The sequence below is a fragment of the Antrostomus carolinensis genome, unplaced genomic scaffold (genome assembly GCF_000700745.2).
Source record: "Antrostomus carolinensis isolate BGI_N321 unplaced genomic scaffold, ASM70074v2 scaffold3090, whole genome shotgun sequence".
NCBI classification, from domain to species: Eukaryota; Metazoa; Chordata; class Aves; order Caprimulgiformes; family Caprimulgidae; genus Antrostomus; species Antrostomus carolinensis.
The window spans coordinates 20,100-43,642 of NW_010288901.1; the positions used below are offsets into that span (position 1 = coordinate 20,100).

The following is a 23,543-nucleotide window of genomic DNA, read 5'->3' on the forward strand; positions in this document are numbered from 1 at the left end:
CAGTATATTAGCTGCTTTGGGCCTGCGCGTGCCTGTTCCTGTGCTAGGACAGTGATAATCGGACAGTGCTGGAGACTAAAGAGCAACCCATCAGCATATCAGATGCCAAGTGATGTTTTTAATTCCTTTGTTGGTTATTTGAATCATCTTTGAGTGGGGGAAAAGATTCATTGTAAATGCTGATGCACAGAGTTTGTAGCTGTGGTAGAGCTTCTCTTGCCACACTGGGATGGTGCTGCAGAAAGCCCTCATCTGGGGGGCACACAGGTCTCTGCATGTGCCGTGTGATGAGCAGCTGTGGTGTGAGTTTTGTTTGGTTTTCCCACTTGAGCACTCCCATTTCCTCTATTTGTAAACTCTTGTCAAAGTAAAGATCATTTCTTAGTACCTCAGGAAGAAGAAAATCAGTGTCTGTTTGCTTTGTCTTTATACATCCATCACTATTCCTCTACACGCTCCAGTATGTATATATAGGGAGCTATAGAATAGCTGGTCATATAGCCTTGTACAAATGGCTAATACAGCCTAAACAGAAGGATAGACAGGAATGAGTCTCTGATGTCTTCCATTTGTAAATCTGGAGCTGTATTAAATGATGAGGAAAAAGTTAGTGAAGTAAGCTTGGCTTCAGGGAAGTGAGGGCCCTCAATCTGGAAGCAATCTAAAAGCTGTTGGTGACCATTATCTAAGGAGGAGATGGGAAAGAAGGAACCAGTATGAGTAGCCTTAGCTGGAAAAGAAAATATTCATAATTGTTTCTCTTGGCATCAAGCTTGATCTCAAAAGTGAGTGAGGTAGGATTATTATTATTATTATTACTATTACCACTATTATTATCATCAACTTGTAAACATTGGTTGCTCACAAGAGTACTTGGTTTTGTACAACAATTGACATTTCACTTTGTTATTCTTCTTTTACATAACAGAAAAATAGCTTTGAAGAATAAGGTCTTGGGTTCTTTTTTTTATGATGCCATGTCCTAATCTGTTAAAGGATCCTTTCATTTTCTGGGAGTTTTTTTAGGACAGGTTTTCATTATTTTATTTCAGACTTAAGAGGAAATAACTCTTATTTCTTAAAAAAAATTCTACTTTTAAGGCAAGATATTCCTCTTTTAGACTTGAAAATTAATCCTTTATTTAGAGAAAACTTTAATTTTTAATGATATTGTCAAAGGTAGCAACTGTAATCAGCCTGATACTATAAACTAATTACTATATATGCTCCTTTTTTTTTTCCTCTTCCCCACTCTTCTTTCACTCAGACGACAGAAGGCCAGAGAAAGGCAACAGAAATTATTGGCTGAATTTGCCTCAAGGCAGAAAAGCTTCATGGAAACCGCCATGGATGTTGGTGAGTTTTTGTGTGGTTGACTGCTTGCTGCCTTAAAAAAAAAAAAAAATCTGTGTTAATATTAAGGTTTTTACTCAAATAGTTAAAAAAAAAAAAGAAACCCCAAACAAAAAGTGCTCCCCTCAGATTACACTACTGTATCCGCTTGTTCACTAAATACTTCTTAAGAGGCTTAAAGTTGTGTTTTCTAGGACAGATAATACTGAATACATTATTGCTAAATAAGAGATTAAATGATCTTGAAAATATTTCAGAGATAACACATTCTCTGTAGGACATGATTTTATTCCTATTTTTATTAATATACAGTGGATGAAATGATTATAAATGTGTGTGATGTGTTTTAAAGTATTTGTCTTTTAATATAAAACACTGCAAAGTTAGTTTGTCTCATAAAGATTGCATTTTCTTTAATCTGTAATGATAAAATTTAAGATTATTTTTTCATAGAGCCTCATATTTTGATAGGGTAAAAGTTTTGCATTTTAAATTTAGAATTAAGGAAAGGACAATTTTTAGGTCATCTCAGTTGCTCTAAGTGATAACATTGTATTCTGTTTCAAGTACAGGCTTTACAGCAGAATCAGTTCTTGATTTTCTTGAGGATAAGTTCTTTCAGGTTCTGCAAAGTGCATAATCTTGATTAGTTTGCTCGTGTTTAACTGAGGAATGGAAAATATTTTTATCATATCATTTACTTAATTGAAAATTAGTACTTTTCAAAGATAAGAAAAAGCAGGAATCTTTTCTTTTTTCCCCCTCTCTCAATCAAGTATCATCTTCTATGTAGTTTTTATTTGAGTTAAAGCACTGGTTAGAAATATTTTGACAATTGTTTCTGCTGAAAAAGTCTGGGTTTTTTAAATTGATAAATTATTTTCAGTTTATAGGTTGCTGAGAAGATTTATTAATTGAAATAATTTAAATTCCTTTAGCAAATTAATGACTGTGCATTTGATGTTAAGTTTGGAGAGTGTGCAATATAACACCAAGTTCACAGATAAAAATTAGTTTAAGTCATGTTTATTAAATGTATAGCTATTTCTTTTTAATCTATTTGTTGAAGGAAGAAGGGAGGAAGAAACTTGCAGTTTTACATATTAAAAATTAAGTCTTTTTACAGTTGTGGCTAATGGAAAGCAACTAGGAAACTTTGATTCTTCAGTCACCTGTATTTTGAATTCTTGATATTGCAACTTTAAAGTTGATATTTTTACATATGAAATCACATATGTATCTGTATGTATTTACCTGTCATAGTTGTATTTGCATATATACATATGTATGCATAAACACTCCCATGATTTTTATAAGCTATGTTTAAGATAACTGCTTTAATTTGTGAGGCATACTAGTTAAATCAATAAATTGCACAGCATTTATTTATGCAAAGGACTGGGAACACTTAGCTTTTACTTAACTATGTATGTTAAATATTAAAAGAACTCTTCCTTTCTTTAACAAGCAGACCTGGGCCTTTGTGCTTATGATTGTGCGTTAAAAAGTTCTTGGGGATGCAACACTTAAATTGTTTGTTTCTTAGCAGTTAAACAATTAATATCTTCAGCTCTCTCAACATAAAATGTAGTGTTTGTTGGCGATTATACCAAGTCATGCACAGCAGTAGATAGAATCAACTTAATGGACAACATTTCCATAAAGTTGTTTTGCATAAAGACATTTCTTGGCAACAACCTAATAGAATTTCAAGCACTGAGTTGACTGAATAATTGCTTTTCTTTTTCACTAACTTTTCTTGGTGTCTTCTAGGTCACCATACTACTTCCTGAGTTTGTGACAAAAATTCACTGAGTTTGTACTATAGTCCAGTATTAATTAGCTCTTATGTTCTAGATGACATTAAAACAGTTTGCAGAAAGGAAGTATATATTCCATTATAGGGTTTAGGATTTATTTTAAACCCTAGATTGTTTGCCAGAGATATTTTTTTTTTGTTTGTTCTATTTTTTTTTAATTGAAGTCATTTGTTCAGCTGTGAATGCAGTCTCTGTATGTTACAGCAAATTGTTGAAAAAGTTGCAGAAACTATTGTTACTCTAATTTTAAAACACCAGACATGGTAAGAATTCTGAAACCAGTCTTTCTGGAGTGATTCAACTTAAAACTAATACAAGGATTTAATAGTCTTACCCTGAATTGTGTCATAGGTATTCTGAAATAGTATGATTGAAAACTAAAAAATCCTTTTATGCTAAAATCAGTCAATTTAAATGCAGTCACTTCTCATACATTCAAACTCTGTTACCTGTTATTTTTATTATACATTAAAATTCAGCAGTAGGTTTATTTCTTAATTTTGATTGCTTGTTGTAACAGTAGTAACACTGTCAGAATGCAGGGATGGTGAGGCCTCGACTCCCTGGCTTTGTCACCGATTCAGTTGGTGTCATTTGAGCAAATTATTATTTTAATCATCATCTCTGTCTATGAAATGTGGATGTGATTCAGTGGTAAAACATGAGAACTGGTGTGATTGCTTTTGGGTATTGCACTTCAAAAATTTCCTAGTAATTTTCTCTTGCCAGTGTAAAAGGCTGAAAATGCTCTGAAAGTAAATGTGTCTAGAAGATGATATGAATAATGGAGAATAGCCAAAGCTTAAAGATTATTTTATTAAAACCCCATAAACTTAATAGTTTCCAAAGTGTTTATTAAACTGCACAGAGCCACTGTTACTCCCCTGAGGCATTCCTCTTGTTTGATTGTTGGGATGCTGCAATGAAACACGGCTTTAAAACAAGTTACCCAATTACACGTTCATTTTTCAATATTAAATGTGTTTCATTTTTCAATATTAAATGTGTTTCATTTTACCAGCAAAAATTATTTATTTGAATTGGAATTCACAAGTTCATCTGAGATTCTGAAAGTAAAAGTTGGCATTTTCTTGCATATGATCACTGCAGAAAAAAAATCCAATTATTTATCTCTTTCCATTTGCGCCCCCTGTTACTTTCTATTTATATTCTGTGACATCTGCAGAACTGCATTGCCTTTCAAGCTTGCCTGGAAGTAATTAAGTGAAATTTAGAAACAGTTATGTTAATGAACTAGGGTGGAACAGAATCCACTGTGCTGTCTTTAGCTGTTTGCCTGCAGGAGAAATGTAAAAAGCAGAAAAATAAACTGAGAAACATTTTTCTAAGAGCAGCAGATAGAGCTCTTGAAATATCTGAGGAGAACGTCTACCAAGTCAAAAATGTGTTGTCAGGTAGTCACAGCGTTAGCTCTATAGGCCTTCTAGTATCCTAGTAACAGCTACTTTTACATCTTTGGGAGCACTTAGTGCGAGGCTGTGGTTTATCTATTGTGATGTGGAACTCCATGCAAGAGATTTTTTTAAACTTCACTACCTTTCAGGCAGGACTTGATAAGAACAAAAATTAATCTGTCTGCTCCAGGTTAATAGTAATTTAACAAATTACTTTGCAATGGTCTGTCTATCTAAGTTTTATAAACATGAAATATTATGATCCATTCCAGGCAAGCTGCTGAACTACTTAATCAAATGCATCTCTGAAAATTTGTAAATTGGTTAATTTGTAAATTACAAATATTAAGATACCTCAGGTTCTTTCAGTAGTTTTACTGTCTCTGAGGTGCCCAGTGTAATTTTTTTTTTTTTAATTACCTCATGATAAGTATGTGGTCTGATCTTTTGTGTTTCTTTCTGATGATGTGAGTCTCGGCAGGATGTCATTTTGTCCTTCAAGCAAACGTTTGTTCCTTAACTAGAGTTAAAAAGAAGTGTAGAGTTTTAATGCAAGGTGACATACATTTCCTAACACTCAATCTTCTGAACCCAGATAGAAAAATAAATTAGGTTCTTCTCTCTTGAGAATATATATGCTGGGTCAGGGCAAAGAATATTAGCATGCTAATGGTTGCTTTGATGCCAAGGGGCCGCTTTGACACACAGTGTATATAGCAGTAAAATGTTCACTACTGTCAGCAGTGATTGTAAACTGTTTACTGTGTTTACAGAGCCCTTTTGGTTCTGGGGTTATGCTGGGTAGGGGAAGGAAGAGGAGTGAATCTAACTCTGGAGAGTACTAATGAAATAAAATTCAGGCAGCGATGCATTCTGTGATAAAACAGTGTGCTAGATTTTAGCAGACTGATCAGTATCTGCTAGGAAGTAGGAAATGCTAGGATTTTGTAACTTTGAAACACTTATTCCTGTTGGTACAAAACCAAAGAGCTAAATAACTTTTAAAAAAATCCATGGGAATGATAGTGTTTGGCACTACCCTGGATTTCTGTTACAGTTAAAATATTTTCACCCTGCTTCAGTGTTATCTTTGTTTTTAATGTGGTTCATATTTATTCAGGTTTCTGAAATAATTCACGAGGACAAAGAAAAGTCCCAGAACCTACTGTAAGGGGGTGGGGTGTGTTACAACATTAGATAAACCTCATGAGAGAAACTTGGTGAATTGATACCAATACAATGTGTCTTATCTTGTATTTCTCATTTACTTCTCCTTCACACACATTGACATCATCAGGACAAGTCTCTGTGAAATCAGTTAGGTTAAGTCTTTGGAGAGTCAGTTTAAACTGTAAGCATCTTTGGTGGTACCCCAAAGAATGCTTACATTAAATACACTTACTGTCTCATGTGACTGCTGCCTGGCTAGTAAAGTCATGCTTCAGCCGAGCAACTAAAGCCACCTTGGTGTTTCTTGCTCTCCTGTTGCCACTGTCTGCTCTCTGAATCTTCAGTAGAGTGACGAGAAGTCTTGTTTTGGGTGCCAGTGGTTTTCACACAAAAAAAAAAAAAATACTGCAGGGTCCTACAAAACCTGTTTGAAAGTGGAGGAGTAATATGCCTCAGGATCAGTATCTTAGCAAATCACTGGCAAAGGATTCCTTTGCCACTGAATAAGGCAACGTTTTTCTGGGACGTAACACACAAGTGCTATTTTCAAGGAAATACCTTTGTAGTGTCAGCAAAAAATGTTGGAGCTTTGTGCACCAGTGGAAGCAAAATAAGGAGATTTAGATTATTCTTTACCTTGTAGTTGCAACTGATGTAGCAACTGTTCATGTGACAGTTCTTAGTGGTGATTTGGGTGGGGTTTTAAGCCAGAATAGAAGGAAATTTGTGTTATATTACAATCAATGTTCGACTACAAAGACTTTTCATCCATATGAATGGACATTTAATAAAATATTCATTCTTCATAAGCTGTCTTTTTATAATTGCATTCTGGGAGCTAGGAAGTGTTAGCTCATGCTTTATAAATTGGTAAGAACCTGTATTTTCTAAATCAAATTAATAGCATTACAATCCCACACAAAGCAATTCTGTATTTGAAATGGAAAAAAAAGAGAAGGTGTGGAGTTACAAGTTTCTGGGCATTTTAACCTTCTGTATAAGTACTATTGCAGTAAAATGCAGTTTAGTTTTATTTTTACCCATGTGAAATAGCAGATCTGTAACTGAAAGTGAAGTAGAATGGAGATGTGCCAATTGCTTTATATTCACAAATATCAATGCATTAACGAAATAATTTAGAACAAGGTTTGCAGGAAAGAGTCTGTCTCATTTTCAACAGTATTTTGAATTGAAACATGTTTGTTGTGGTCCTTGACAGTGTATGCAGATCATGTAGCTGGTGAGCCAGGGTCTTGGCTTCCACAGTAGCTCTACAGAGGCAAAACTCAGTAAGGCAAGACAGACAGATAGACGTCATTGCTATATGCATAGCTTGCTTTCTTTTTTCCAGACTGCCATCAATGTATTTTCACTCCAGGAATTACACTGCCGAAATGTACTCTCTCAAACAAACCATAGCCCAAGTCCTATCTTCCAGAGAAGCTAATGGCTAGTTTAAGTCAGTAACCCAGTTTTGTCCATTTAAAAAGAATTCGGGGTTTTTGTTTGGTTGAGGTTTTGGGGGTTTTTTGTCTGCTTAATTATTTGAGATTTTAAATTCTTGCCAATTTCTCTTACCCATGGATTTTGTGTAAGTTGACATTGTTTTCTTTCACTAGCTCTGGGGAAAGTTATTTTATTAGGAAGTCTTCCTTGATGCTGGAAGTTTAGTTCCCTTGAAATTTTATTGTTTGCCCAGGTAGCCTAGCTCTAGATCTAGGTAGTTGTGAAGGAACCGTGCATTTGATCATTGAGTTCTAAAACTAAATTTGTGTGCCTGTTGCACATAGACAGTAGAAATATAGATTACATATGCTGAATTGGTTTGAAACATCTTTTAAATACTAAGATCCATATTTTTTCCTTATGTTGTAAAATAAGCAATTTTTGATTAATGAATGGTATTTTGTAAATGGAATGTTGACTGATTTTGAGGACTTCCATTGAGTTGTTCAAAATCAGATTGACACACTATATTTTATTACTACACTTCTTGAAAACATTGAATGGATGCATATTTTATGTTGTATTGACAACATTTAGAAAAATATAAATAAGCCTGGAACTCTCTAGTCATTCTCATGGCCTGCTTCTGATACACCGGAATATGTGAGTGTGCATTATGAGGTGATGCTAAATATAAACCAAATAGCTTCAGTGTTTACTTCCTCCCTTCTGTGCTCCAGTTGCTTCTAGCTTTTCTGGATGTTTGGACTTAAAAAATAAAAACCATTTGCAGTTGATGCATTCTGCTCTTTCTTTCATGGTATATCTGACTGCCACTAGATGGTGATAGACGTGTGTGCAAAATTAACTATATGTCAGTGCTAAGACCGGAGTTCATTTTCATAGGACCCTCGATAACTGACTGGGAACTCAGTAGTTACTAAAACAGTGTAATTTTGATTCTGCCCTCTGAGCGAGAGCATTGTGTGGAGCTTTTCATAGCAAAGAAAGATGCTGACTGGCATCCAACATGCCTCTCAGCAGGCCTCCTGTGCTGAACTTGTAATGGACTTTTAGAAGAGAGCAGTTCTGCATGAGGACTGTTGCTGCAGTCAGGGTTTTTGGGTTCTCTGTCCAGCACCTTGGTCTAGTTAATCAAGGAGATAAAAGGAATGACTGAAGGTAGGAAGGAAGTGTTTTCCTTTGGAAAAATTGTCTTCTAGAAAAGAAACAAAGCACCCTTATATTTTAGGTTGTGAGGCAGACTGTATGTGTTCCTGAGCAGTCAGGAGAGGATCATCTAGTCCTAGGATGCTTTTCTTTCAAGCCAATAAAGACCTTGGATTGTAACATAACATAAAATTGTTTCTGTTTTGGTTAGCCCCCTGCCCTGAAACCACCACCACTAATTGTCGTGTCAACAAAGCTACATCAAGTGCAATTGTGTCAGTACTTTGAAGCTGGTCCTTAGCCTTGAACAGTTCTGTCCATGCACCTAGGACATAATAGTGTGGACCATTAGAAAACAAGACCTCTGTCTTGTATACAGTAAATGTTAAACTAAACTTCTGCTGCATAGCAGCAGATCACTTTCTTAATGCACCTCAAATTTTTAAAGATTGTCCAAGTTTCGTACTTAAAAAAATCTTTCCTTTTTATTGAATATTTCATTCGCCTTGTCTAAGCATCTTTAAATTATTTCTAAGGTCTGCAGATTAACTTTTTCCTTCTAGTTGTTGTTAGTCAGTTATAAGCAAATCTGGTTTTAGTAGAGATTCATATTCATTTCCCTTCATCTCTCTCTTCAGAGTTTTCAATATAGTATCTAATGAAATAGAAGTTAGATCTCTGTTTTATATAAATTTTAAAGACATCAAGTTTAATACAAAACTTGAACTAAACATTTAATTCCACTGGGAATTAATTGTTTTTTAATATTAAAATATTAAATATTAATTGTTTTTAATATTAAAAATTCATATTAATTTTAATATGGGAAGACTTGCACTTAATTGTGTAGGTGTCTTTTTGTTGAAGAAACAAGGTAAGTTTCAAGTAACAGTCAACATTTTAGTTCTCGATAAACTAGAGAGATTATTTTTTATTTTATTTATTGTTTAATACCAATTTTCTTATCTTTTTTTAGAATCGCCAGATGCTGATATCGCCATGGAGGTAGCTACATCAGAACAGCATGTTTCTGAGGCAATATATGATTGTGTTATTTGTGGACAAAGTGGTCCTTCTACTGAAGACAGACCTACAGGGCTAGTTGTACTATTACAAGCATCCTCAGGTATGAATGTGTGGCTCGCTGGACAGGCGGTGTTTCTGCAGCTTTTAGTGTCTGCGCATAAATACTGTTGTGTCTCATGGAGCCTGGAAAGACAGTCTTCTGGTTTTTTGTGCATGGTCCTCCATGAGGCACATGTGTAGGCCTAAGGGTACTGAGAACAATTTTAAATGCTTGGGAAAAGAGTGAACCGTTTCATTCCTTCCTAGTTCCTGTTAGCTTTTGCAAACCCAGCAGTGTACAATAGACCTGTGGGAAAATGGGTACTAAAAGAAAATAAGTCATCCATGTATCTAGACGTATGTGTGTTTGTATATGTTTATATACTTCATGTACAAGTGCAAAAGCACAACTTGCAGTATTTAGTGTGGTTTTTTTTTTAATGTTTAACATCAATAAAGTACACTGTAGTTGCAAACCAGAATTTCCTGATTGTTTTCTTAATTGTTTAGCATATTGTCATCCATTGCATTCTATATTGCTTCTTTTTTTCATACAGTGTTGGGACAATGCCGCAATAGCACTGAGCCAAAGAAACTACCAACTGCTGAAGAGGAGCAAATATACCCTTGGGATACCTGTGCAGCACTGCATGATGTGAGGCTTACAACTTTGCAGCGGTACTTTAAAGATGTACGTATTTCATACGAACAATACTACCACTTTAGAAAAACTTGTGTAAAAAGCTAAATGAAATTACAACTTAGAGTCCTCCTAGTTTCATTTCTGCATTTAGTGAACGTTTTGTCATGTTGCAATAAAGTGTTCGCATTTGATAGGGTCCTTATTTTTAAATAGTGTCTGTCTTTTCCCTAGTTACATTTCTGACGTAGGCATCTAGTTTATCCACAGGCTATATAGTCATTAAATATCCATGCAGATGTTCTCTAGAAGAAGGTATTTCACAATTCCGTGTGACCATACAATTGAGATATGGTTTTGCTGTCTCAAGTATCACTTTCAAAACACCAGTTTTCTTGTGGCCATTCAGAAAACCTGATCAAGGAATTACTCTTAATCACTTAAAAGTATCTTAGGCAGCATAGAGTAAGTGGAAAGAGTTGTTTTGACCTGTAACAGTTTTTCTGAGCCACTACAGAGACGGGGAGGGTGAGTGGATGGGAAGGAGGGATCAGCAGAAGACTTCACCCTCTTCTGCTGAATCTTCAACTCTGCACAACATCACTGAAGTTCAATTTTACCTTAATTGGTATGTTATTTCCTGTTTTGCAGTTCTGTTACCTGTTCCAAGCAGAGTTTAACATTGCTTCACAAAGGCACATTACTGCTTCTCATGTTTAATATTGAGAGCCAATTCTTGTTGCTTAACAGGAGTTGTTCAGTTGCAGACTTTTGTGTTAGTGCTGCCTGTGACTTTCCTTGCTCGTCTCTAAAACAGCCATGTAAGATAATACATAATTTTTTGGAGATATTCTTGGGGAGAAGAATATGTAACCTGTGACCCTGGGTTACCTCCTATAGACTAGTTGCAGGTAACATACCAGCTCTTAGGCAGATCTAACTAAATAATCAGCCTTCAGAAGCTTTAAAGAGGAAAAACTGTGCCAATTTTTACTCTGACACGATTACTGGCTTTCTCATAATCTGTCATCCACAGATAACTGGAATTTGCCAACTGCAACCAGGCTTGCTTATGTAGAGTAGATTAATTTAGAATAAATGTCATAATTGATATAGTTTTAAAAGTTGGGCAATGTTTTCAGAAAAGCACTTTCTCCTGGGGCAAATATTACGTATTTCCTTGCTAGAAAGTAAAACTTCAAAAGGTGTAAGTAGGAAATTAATTCTGAACAAAAGATATTTTAGTTTAGAAATAATCTGTGGACGAGTTTTTCTTTTTTTGACATCGATGATGTTTGTTTATTGTTTCTAATAGTTAATGAGTATTTTTTCCTACTGAAGTGATTAAAAACATTGAAGCAATACTGTAGCTTTATTTTCACATGTTTGCATATCACAAATGGAAGGAGTTCCACACAAAATTACTCAAAAACTTGATTTCACTGAAATGTATATTTCCCTTTCTGTGCAGTAACACTACCAACAGATTAGTCAAAAATATACTGTAATACAGTGAGCATTCTGCTTTCAAAAATCCCAGTCCTGATTCAAACATTAGTTGAATTAGCTATTTTTCCTTTTAAGTTTCCACGTCACTACTGTGCTAAAAAATGTCTCTGTGTGAAAGAACTAATCTTTAAATTTCTTTTGGCCTAAAAATGGAAACATCTGTTAGTGTCTTGAGCATCTTGCTCAGCTGAGCTAAGCAATAAGAAGCCCTTTTGTTTATCAGCTGTGTCCTTTGCAATAAGTGTCCTTCTTCTAACAACAGATTTCAGGAGGCAAGAGAGTAATTTCACTTAGGTGTGAAAATTTTAAGTTATGAAACATGTCCTAGTTTATTCTACTAGAAGAAAAAAAATATTCAAAAGCTGCGTGCTATGTACAGATTGGGCAGAACTGTTGAGTTCTCTGGATAGAGTTCCCTTTTGTGCTTTCCTAGGTGAAATTTGATGCTTGCTGTCAGTCAGGGAGTAGAGTTCCTGCCCATTAAAGGAAAAATCACTGACAGTGATAATTTTTAATATGGTGAGGTATGACTAAGGATTAGGAGATAAACTTCATATGCTACATTGATAGCACTATTTTCAGAATCATATAGTCCTCTGTAACCAAAAATTTGATACAGGTGTGCTCCATCCCAAGACTATGGCTTACTTTAGAATCTTCTCAACTCAAGAATAATAGAGTAAAGCCTTTCTGCAAAGGCTTAGGGGTTGATTTTTTTTAATGCAAATGCTACTAAGTAGCCTTGTTACATACCTGCAATAAATCATGCTTTTCTTGAATGAAACATTTGTCCTGTGGGGCTTATCCAGCTGTGTCATACGATTTTACTAATCGTGCAGTCTGCTAAATTATGCAGGAACCACCAGGAGAAAAAGTTTTGCTTGTTCTATGGCCTGAGAGGGTCATAGCACATTATGAATGTCAGATTGAGGCAAGGTAAATAGGAGAATGTCTTGTAGCTACAATTTGTAGATTTGTTCTGATTTCCTGCTCATATGCAGGAAAAGAAAATGAGATGCTAGGATGTCCTTAGAAGATGCAACTCTCAGAGTTCATTATGGTTTTGCATACCAGTTCAACCCTGGTTTTGCATCATATATTAAGACCATTTCAGGGTGAGTCTACACTAAAAATTGTTTTCCAATTCTGGTAGCCATAAGTCTTTTTCTGTTCTTTAGATGTATAACCAGGATGTACATTTCAATCCGAGTATGAAATTATTCTTTTGAGAATTGGAGTTTTAATAATTAGACTGACTATAGTTAGGTATTCTGCAAGAGAATTTTCTAGAATTCCTTATCATGAGTTTGCCAGTGGTGGCTGTTTTTTAAGTTCATTATTTTCTGAGAACTACCAGTGCATTAACTTTGTTTTTGACATGTGGGCTATAAGTGCAGCCTTTGAGTAAGGCCAATGTTTTTAAAACAATTTAGCATAAAACTCAATTCACTAAACAAGTATTTGTTCTCTTTTCCCTTTATGATGTATTATATGGAATATTGTTCAACAACTCATTAAAAATCGAAAGTGTTTACACTGAATTTCAATAACAGATTGGGGTTAATTATATAATTGTGGTCTTGTTATTTTGGTTACATACAAAACAGAATGAAATGTGTTGGAGCAGTATATTGCCGTTGGACATGGGATAACTGGTACTTTTGGAACAGATGGTAGAGTTAGAGCTGTCTTCACACTGTGATGCAAGAGTTCTTTAAAAAATTCATTTTCTTAAGTGACTAGAACTGCAGAATTTTAACTTACGTGTTTGGCTCTTTGTTGGAAAGAATAGCGTCGTGGCAGCCGTGTAGTTTAGCACAAGTAAATACTTTATGAAATAAAATTTTTCTTTATTTTTACAGTATGTATTTTAATTAGATAGCATGCAAATAGAAATTATGTATTTTTTAAATCTTAAAATAAGTTGTGGTAAATGCCTTTATAACTTTATATGTGTTCTTTTTTCTTAATGTTTTTGATTTGTTTTAGAGTTCCTGTCTGCAAGCAGTGTCAATAGGGTGGGAAGGAGGCGTTTATGTACAAACTTGTGGTCACACTTTACACATAGATTGTCACAAATCTTACATGGAATCTTTACGGGTAAGTAAAACTAAAGATCATCTTTTTTTGGATCTGAACTGTTCCTAGTGGAGTCAATTGGATTTATGCTCTTCAGTTCAGAGAAAGAAAGATTGGGTTTACATGAATAGACATCTGGTTTTTACTGTGTTTCAAGAACAGTAGATACTAAATCTCTTATTACATCTTGACATTATTAACAAAAGTACTTTGTTTTCAGTTATCCTGATATCTCAGAAAAAATACTTGGCTAAATTAATCCTGTTCTTAAACTAAATCACTGGGTTTGGTTTTTTTTATTTCCTTGTGTGCTTATTCAGGTTCAGCACTTCATACACTTTTCATTTCTGTTTCATCAGTTCCTATTTTGATGTTTAACGTGTTAGAAATTAGAGAGAAACTGAAGAAAAAATGAGAGGGGAATTTTACAAATATAAACTTGTGGTTTTGGTTAATTTCTAATATGAAAATTCAGTTACGAAAAGTTAGATTTTTATCTCATTATGTATGAGTTAAAATAGTTTGACTCTTGTGAATTATTCTTTTTTTTCTTTCTTCCTAGAAAATACTGTTGGGAAATTACTGCTATAATTTCTTTAAAGTACAATTTGTTAGTCAAGCCTCAGAAATTGTTGGCTAGAAAAGACATCCTTATTTTCACATGGTCTGAGAAAACATGGTACTGTTCCATTAATGTTGACCTCCTTCGCCCCCCTCAACCTCTTGCAACCCAATTGCAGATCTTCTGAATGGCACCATAGAATGTTATGGTGCCATAACACCAGAGCCCAATTGCAGATCTTCTGCATAGAAGATGGTAGAATAACCATAGAATGTTATGGTGCCATAACACCAGATTTTCAGCAATCATTTCTTTCTGTATTCTTTAGTGTAATAAATAAAGACTAAATGATGACTTCTTGTTGCAGATGGAACTGCTTTTTTTATTCAAGGTTACTTTATGTGATATTTCTTTAGTTTTATTTTTTTATAAGTTTTGTTGATTTGTTTCCATTTTGAGAAAAAGAAGGAGCAATGTTTTGTTTTTTAAGAATCAGTATTGGTCATACTGAGAAATTGGAATCTGTGCCACATTTATCGGATCCCATGAGGAATTGTTCTTTCCTATATGACTGTAAAGATGCTTTCAGGGGTAATCGTTTCACCAAGATAATTAAGTAAAATCTGGGTTTTCATGATAGAATTTAATTTTACAGAATTTTGGAAAAGTAATCTTTTGCATCATATAGGCACTGAAGCCCCTTTTCTGGTGGATTTTCACTTAAACTTGAAAATGAACTGTTAATGCCATCTCACATTCCTGAAGATTTCTAGATTATTTAAGAGAACTTTTGATCCTAACATGTATTACTACTTAGATGAGTGCATAATAATTTTGACTATTCCTAGCATTCTTAGTACTGAACTAATTGTGCGATGACTTGTGTTCATCTGAATAAAACATTTATTTTTACATAATACAATCAGAGATCAACATCCAGAAAGGTATGTAAAAATAGGCTTACCAGAATGCCTCAGCATTCAGGGCTGATTGCTTGAAGTTTAAATTACAGTCACTATTAACACAGCAGTTTTCTTCTCCCAGGAATGGGAAACCGTTGAGGCAATTCACAAAGCTGAAGCAAGGTTGCTTGCCAGTAACAGAAGTACTCAGGAGATGTCCCCAATTCCCCAATAAGTACTTCTGTGTCCATTTTTTGATCCTTCATGATAAAGAAGAAATGATCAGGGTTTTTGTCAAGCTGCCCTCCAATGGCTACTTGATTAGGTTTTTCAGCCTGTACTTCTTCTGAGAAGTATCTTCAAATATTTCTAATGACTGATAAATTAAAAGATGTTATCAAGGGAGTCTCAAACTTTATTGGTAATTGCTAGAAAGAGACAACACATGAGAAATACTCAAAATACCCCATTGAAGTATTTCTAGTTTATTATGGGGATATTGTTGACAATGAAGAGTACTTAAAAGTTAGGGAAATTAGTTGAGTTCGAGAATTGTAAGATGGTCTCTGGTAGTTAAGACCTTTTTCACTAAAATGAGCAGCTATTCCAATTATTCTTTCTTTACAGTTTTTTATTTTAGACTTAGTTCTTTAGCTATACACATGAAATATCAAACTAAAAATTAATAATACTTTGCAAATTTCAGCTACATCTTCTTTATTTTCTTTTAGAATGACCAGGTCCTCCAGGGTTTTTCAGTGGACAAAGGAGAATTTACCTGTCCCCTCTGTAGGCAGTTTGCTAACAGTGTTCTTCCTTGTTATCCTGGAAACAATGTGGAAAGAAGCCTTTGGCCAAGTCATAGTAACAAGCATATCCAAGATCTTGTACAAGAGGTGGAAGATCTTCAAGAACAGCTGGGAACTTTCCCAGTAAGCATCAGTGTAAGGCAGAAAGATCCTTGTTAATTTGCCTTTACCTTTCAGTTTTTACATTATGTCGCATTTGTGACCTCTTAGAAACTCGACAACCTGGGAAACTTCCTTTTCTTCTGATATGGAAGATAGCATACTATTTTTTTAATATCAAGAAATTTAAAATATTTACAGCAGTTATTGCATTACCTACTAAAAATTAACAATTAAAAAGCTATGACAAAATGGCTATGACGAAATATAATTTTTTGTGGAGTTCATTTTCACTTCTCTCCATAGTAATTTACATAGAATTGAGTCACAAATATAAAATTCATTTATCGTTTCTTTACAATGTAAAAACACCAATATCCTTGTAACTGGAAACTATTTAAAGAATGTTTATTAAGAACATTTTAAGGTATGGATTATTTGTTTTGCAGAAGAGCAGTTTGCAGATGCTCATGTATTGTAAAACTTCATGTAGTCTTTCTGCATGATAGAATTAATTCTGTTAAATTTTTGCTAGCCTTCCAGTCTTGATGGAGATATTTTGTGTTATTTTCATGTACTTGTGCAATGCAAATATACTTTAAAATAAGGCAAGCAGTAAGATTCTTGAATTTAGGAGATTGACAAAACAGTGATATTTTCATATTCAAAACAAATCAGAATAACTTTCAGAATATTATAACACTTCTGTGAGACAGAATATTAGCTTTTAATGCATATTTTTCCATAATCTGCAAATCCCTTTTTTATAAGTATGAAAGTGCTGCGCTTTGTGATCAGCTATTGTATTTTTTCAGGTAAAATTAACAAATTTTTTTGTGTTTTTATTCATAGTCTGAAACCAATCTCAGTAAAGAAATGGAATCTGTGATGAAAGATATAAAAAGTACCACACAGAAGAAGTATACAGATTATAGTAAGAGTCCTGGATCACCTGACAATGATTTTCTGTTTATGTATTCAGTAGCCAGGTGGGTATGTTTTTCCTTTTTATATTTTTTTTCTCTTGTGTTTCTCACTAATGGTATTACTCACCAGATGGTTTTCTTCTTTAAAAAGAAAAATAAAACTCTATCCTCTCCAAAAAGTACTTTTTGAGTACTTGATGTATTAAGGTGGCATTTTCTGATTTTCATATGCAGGCATATGCAAGATGGGAAGATCTGCCCTTCAGTTCATTTTTAGTGTGTGCAGCAGTGGCACAAAACCTGGAGAACATTTTGTCTTCAGCTTATTTAGTTTTCTTCTTTATTCAAGGTTTTGCTTTCCTTGTGTCAAAATTTTATGTTGAATTTCTTTTTGTACCTTCCTTTCCCAAACTGTCAAATCTTCTCTACTACTATTTAGCAGAATTAGATTATTTCTATATCACTGCCATATTGCTGGTTTTTAAATCACAGGGTATTTTTAATCTCTCCATCAGACATTAGTTTTATTTAGTTAAATAAGGATCACAGAAGGAGCGTTTTCTACATCAGCAACCAGGAATCTCTCTTCATGTTAGTAAGACTTCTAGCAAAGTGTCAAAACTACCAGCATTTTTTCTGTTACGTTTGATTCCAGTTTTACAGCTGTCAGTGTCACAGACGCTATCTCCAAGAAAATCAATCAGTCCCTCTTTCCATCTGTACAATTAATGTTAAGATGCTCTGAATGGTCAATCTGTTCAGAGTTACTGTAATGCAGAGTTTTCCCATAAGATGAAGTTGAAATACTCATTAAGCAAATAGTTTTCTAAACTGTGACTTACTGAGGCCTGCAGGTAAGGTGCTGACTGCAGAGAAAGTGCAAGCATACTAGTGATACAATCCAGTAGCATTTTTTACTGCAATTTCATAAACTCTGGTTGCTGAGTGTCTTTAATGTATTAGCAGTAGGAATACTTAATAATTGGCTCAGTAGGACTCTGGATAATGAAATCAGCTTTTGAAAGAAGGTTGGGCTATCTGATCTCCAGAATTCTCTTCCAGCCTAGATTATTCTATTAAAAGAAATATTATCTGTGTTCTTTAAAAGTATCTTAAACGTGTCTTGATTAAGAAGAGCAACTAAATTTTATACATAGCAAGTTAAAAAGATTATTCTGTAGTACTTTAAGTGGTATATGCTGTACAGGGATAAATAATGTTAGGATTTTTAGCAATTATGTGTTCGGTCAATACAATTTAATATCCTTCCAAAAATACAAAGGTCTCAAAATTAATGTTTCACATATAAAAATATGATTACTCATAACCATAACTTCATATGCCACTTAAGGTACAAAAATGGTGTTATATTATATTTCTGGGTGTAAGGTTATATAATTTTTAAAATGCTAGCTAAACATATTTTAAATACATCTGTATCTTACAGTTTTTATATTAACACCCTAAGCCCAAGATTTTTGTTTTCATTCCAAGAGTCAGAAGTACCTCAAGCCAGAACAGCATTTAATTGCTGCGTGTACTGCTGGAGAAAGAAATCATGATTGACCACTAAGATTAAGATGTGCTACCTGTACTCAGTGCGACTTCTTGTTAGGTTAGCCTGGTGTCAGCGATTTTCCATATATCCATGGCTGAAGGATTTCAGCTGTTGGATCCAGCCTTCCCTATTGTTACCATAAGTCATAAGATCATTTATGAGGGTGCCTGGCAGATCAGCTACAAATGGCTAATTTCTCCTGCCTTTCAATTCAGCAATCCAGATTTACAGGCTTCTACTACTTGATAATTGCCTAAGAACTACAGGTTAAAAAAAACCCTTTAAAAAGATATTTTAATATAAACTTACAGTTTGTATTTATGGAAATAAATATCTAAGTGAGCTGCTCATCTCCCAGACTGAAAGAGTTTTCTTTGTATGGTTTTAGTATTTAAGTATCCAAACAGTGGACTATCCACAATATAAATTGCAGACTGAAGTAACTTGCTTTCTGGAAGTTATTCCTGTCATTTAGCCTGTTTCTTCCTTATTTCCATCCTGTTCTATTTGAGGAAATGATACCCTTGTATTCCTTACCAACATTACCTTTGAGCATTTCATGTATTCTGAAGCATTCATTGTTTTTGACCAGACCATCTACAGCTGATTTTCTTTTCTTTCTGATATTCAATCTAACATACAGATAAATGGTTGAGATGATAAGTAACTCCTGTGTAAATAAGCATTTGAATGCAATGATATTTTTCTTGACTTCATATATTTGCAAGTTAATTATACACTTCATCTTCTTTTAAGTCATGTTCCATTTTCAGTCGGAAATTGCATCATCTGCAGTGTTTTTGAAAGATGCTAGTTTGCAGCTGGAGGCCAGCTTTGAAGTGGATTTCTGCATGCTGAAGTGGGAATACTACTGGTTAAACAACACATCGCCACTTGCCTCAGCTTCTCCTTTCTGTTTCAAGACAACAGGAATTTACTTTCCTTACTTTGCGTTTGCTTACCCAGATGTCACTGGTAGCAGAGAAAAGAAATAAAAGCAAATTCCCTACCACCTAGTGGGTGAGCTAGCCCTGTCTGTTTTCCTAGCAAAAGATGCGCTCAGGGTCCTGGCATCCTGATTTGCATGCACAGCTACAAGAGCAGCTCCTTAGCTACCTCCTCATTTCCCTACCGTCTTACCTTGTTAAATTTATGCCTTTTTTGTATGCATCCCTCCTTCTCTTGTCTGACGTTTGTGAGATTAGTATAGTGTGTCATTCACAAATCATGTCTACCTAGCTTTAATTTTAGTAGCTCCACATTCATAGCATTGATGACTGTCATTTGTGGCAGTATCTGGGAGGACTCTTTCTGTATTGCATAGCAATAGGTCTCATACTTTTGTTGGCTGTGTAAACAAAGCTTTTGGTTCTGCTGTCACCTGTGTGTAGACTAAGATAAGAAACCTCTGTTCTTTCCTTCCAGTCTGTGTCTCGGGTTTTTTAATATGTATGTTGTCTTTGTAAAGTGAAGTGGAAAAAATTCTAGTGCTTAACTTGATTCTTAGATCCCAAAAGAAAGAGGTCCATCCAAATACATTCTCTTTCTGGAGAAGGCATTGCATTTTTAATCCCCCCCCCCCTCCCAACTCTGTCCTGATATGAATTCTGAGAAATACACAGTCACACAGTCTCCCCCCTGCAATATGTTCCTTTAATGAAAGTCCACAAGAAGGGATGAAGTAGGGCTGTTTTTTAATCAGGAGTCTGTACAACTGAGCAAAATCCATCTTCTCAGGTTTTTTCTGTGAGTGAGGAAGATAAAGCCAGTGTTCTACAAAATTTGTTGCTCCAATGAATGACACAAAGATTTCTAGATAGAGGAAACAGACACTCATAGATTTTCTTTCGCGTTCTCTTTCCTATATGTTGAGAAGGCTGAGATAGCACAGGATGCTTTCAGAGACTGCTCTGTTCCACTCTTCTATCTGATGCCCTGAGTTTTAGCTCATTGATGAGAGAATAGGCACTGAGAGCTCTGCTTCTCTTCAGTAGAGGGCAGATGGTACTCAGATCCTCAGGGTAGAAGGGATCTTGAATTAGGGAGGAGATACACTAATCCTTTTCAAAAATTATTCAGTTTCAAAGAAGATGCTTTCTCTACTGTGCACTCTTATGCCAAAGTTTAGCTATGTTTTGAAAGAGATGTCCTAGAGGAGAAGGCTAATATTTTTGTTTCCAAGGAAATCTGAACTATAAGCTGCTGTCTTTGAGGAACTGGGGGCAATGAAGAAGTGTGGGAGGTATAAGGAGAGTTGGTATGATACGTGTGATGAAGTATATGTTTCCAGAAACCAATCCTTACATTCCTTATAGTAAAAAGTACTATATAACACATCATATGTATCAAGAAGAGTTGTCCTTGAGGTTTGTTTGTAAAATTGTACACACTTCTTGGTGAAAGAGAAATTTAAAATTCTAGATCTGGAAAGTTGTTCTTAGACATTCAGGTAGCGTTTTTGATTTTGAATCTTACCTTGGTTTTAATGGAAGGCTGCCATTAATTTTGTTCTACAAATTAGTTATCAGAAGGTTTGTAGAAATAAAACATACTGGTTTCCTTTATAGTCCCATGATGAACTAGCACATGCTGATATACAGTTGCTATTTTGTCCACTAATAAGAAATCCCTGTCTCTGCTTCCTTGCTGGTAGATTTTTAGAAGTTCAGTGAGCAGTGCAAATCGCCTGAAGAGTGGAAAATTCCCCTGTCACACAGATGCCCTTATCAGCAGCAACCAGATGGAGCTCTGAGCAGGCACATTATCAATGTTAAATTGCCTTTTCTGAGCAGAGAGGATTAAAGCATTCCTTCAGAAATGGGTGGCATAAGCTGCAAACTTGGGGCCAGTAATATTCTGAAATGTTACTATTTTAGAAACATATGAAAGTATCTTAACAAACACTGCATATCAAAAATGTATTATTATTTCAAGCTGATGGAGCTGAAATTCTTAAAATTATTTGTTTTGACTAAAATAGTCATCATGTAGTTTCTTCTTAAATATATCTATGTGAGGGTGTGTGTTCTTAGCTTAGATATACTAGGTACCTGAAATTCTGTAATAGATTTTAATATGTATTCTGTCACATTATTTGCACCTAAAATTGTTTATTTTTTAGTTAAAGGACAAAATATGTTTAGACTGAGCTTTGCCGTTTGGATTAAATTAGCAAAATAACATTTCAGAGTAACAGAATTATATTTATTTTAATTAAAGGAATGTGTGTTGACTTATTAAAACAAATTCTCAGAGAACATAATGTAAATTGTTTGCTCCAAGTCTTGGGGGTAAAAGATAATGTAGTACTGAAACATCCAATTCCAAAATTAAACAAAGCTATCGAACTCGGCCTAAACAACTGGTGCCTGAGTATCAGCTTACAGTCATACTAAGAAGGAAAGCATCAGTGTGACATGCAGAGATTGAATGACACAACTCCCGTTTCATGCTAATGAGCTGCAGTAAATACCGGTGTTTTGTTCAGAGTTAACCTCCAAGGCTTTTATTAACTAACTTATCTATAAAGGTCAGTGCTTCCATTATAATTTAGCCCCATTTCATACTTAGTTACTTGGTGGCATATCCTTTGTACTGTCTGTTTGTTTAAAGAAAAACAAAAGCCCTGCCATTAAAGAGAACACTTTCTAGACATCTGATTGATTGAAATTTATCCAATCTGTATATTGTCTTTTCAGATTTACACATAAATTCCCTTATTATCAAGGAGTGGTGTGTGCATACAGAAAAAAAGCCTCAGAATTTTAGTTTTTTTATTCTTCAGTCACAACTGTAGCAGTTCTCTTAATACAATAGTTGCTATTCAAAGCACTTAAAATCACATATGGCAATATCTTGATATGGTTTGTTTTATTCTGAGTCATATTTTGTCAGTGTCTCACACTAAAGATTGATTCGTGGCATTCTTTTATTTAATGTATGCTGGAAGTTTGTGATGACTCTTTCATGTCCTTAGAAGCTTGAATAATGCTGTGCCATTCAACATTGTTACGTTTTTCTTGCAGAACAAACTTGGAACTTGAGCTGGTCCATCGAGGAGGCAATTTATGTTCAGGAGGTGCAAGCACAGCTGGGAAAAGATCATGTTTAAGTAAGTTTTATGTTATGAACAGCCATATAATACAGCAATTAGAATATTGAATAAAAATGTCTAGTTCTTTCTAGCATAATTTTCTAAATTATGTCAAATTTTCTTTTAAGAACCTTTTTTCTCCCATAATTCTTTGTTTTTTGTTGCAATTTGAGAAATCTGATATCTTATTTACACAAATCATTCATTTGTTGTGAGTATAATCTATTTAGAAATCAATTGTCATAGCATCCATGTAATATTTTTTAATAATTTCACATCTTTATGAGTAAAACTAGAAGTATTTTAAGGGCAGAGAAGGAGTGCTTTATTTCACCCTGACTGTTGCTAGTAATGGTAAAGAAATTTGTTTCTCTGAGTGCTAATGTACCTCATGATCAGGTCTCATACTTAGAAATCTGCATCTTCTATGTCCCATGTCTTTAATTTCCCTAGTTCTTTCTCTGATAGGTCAGTTTTGCAAATTTTCTTTGCTAGAAACTCCTTTTTTTCTGAAACCTTTAATGTTTGACAAATAAAGCACTTGTGGTGAACAGAAGTGCTTTTATTCTTAACATAAAATCTTTGTATCTTTTACTGGTATATGAACTGTTAGGAATGGACATTTTCTTTTGTCAGGAAAAACTGGAAAGCCTACCAGACTACTACTACCACTACTGCTTGTTTAAGTCAAGCTTATGCAGCAGTAGCAGCAGATTCAGTAGTAAAAATGTCAGAAAGCTCGGGTCCACCTCTGCCTTTTGGTATGTGATTTGTGGGTGGTGCTTACCACATCATTTGCCTTGGTACAGTGGGTTTCTGTGGTTGGGTGGTTTAGTTTGGTTTGGTGGTTTCTTGGTTTAGTTTGGTTTGTTTTGTTTTTTAGTTTGGAGCTGGCAATCTGCAGATCTTTGGTGCCCATCCATTCCT

The 23,543-nt window shown here is 34.7% G+C and overlaps 1 protein-coding gene across 1 annotated transcript in view; it reads left to right on the forward strand.

Annotated features, from left to right (window-relative positions):
* UBR3 (ubiquitin protein ligase E3 component n-recognin 3) overlaps positions 1–23,543 on the forward strand; it is a gene marked incomplete at its 5' end in the record, with an annotated part of 70,365 nt that overhangs the window by 19,267 nt on the left and 27,555 nt on the right. The window contains 7 exons of the mRNA XM_010168007.1: positions 1,268–1,356; positions 9,351–9,500; positions 9,997–10,130; positions 13,578–13,688; positions 15,863–16,075; positions 16,892–17,028; positions 22,549–22,634. Coding sequence (XP_010166309.1) covers positions 1,268–1,356; positions 9,351–9,500; positions 9,997–10,130; positions 13,578–13,688; positions 15,863–16,075; positions 16,892–17,028; positions 22,549–22,634 — 920 coding nt within the window. The remainder of the gene's footprint in view (positions 1–1,267; positions 1,357–9,350; positions 9,501–9,996; positions 10,131–13,577; positions 13,689–15,862; positions 16,076–16,891; positions 17,029–22,548; positions 22,635–23,543) is intronic.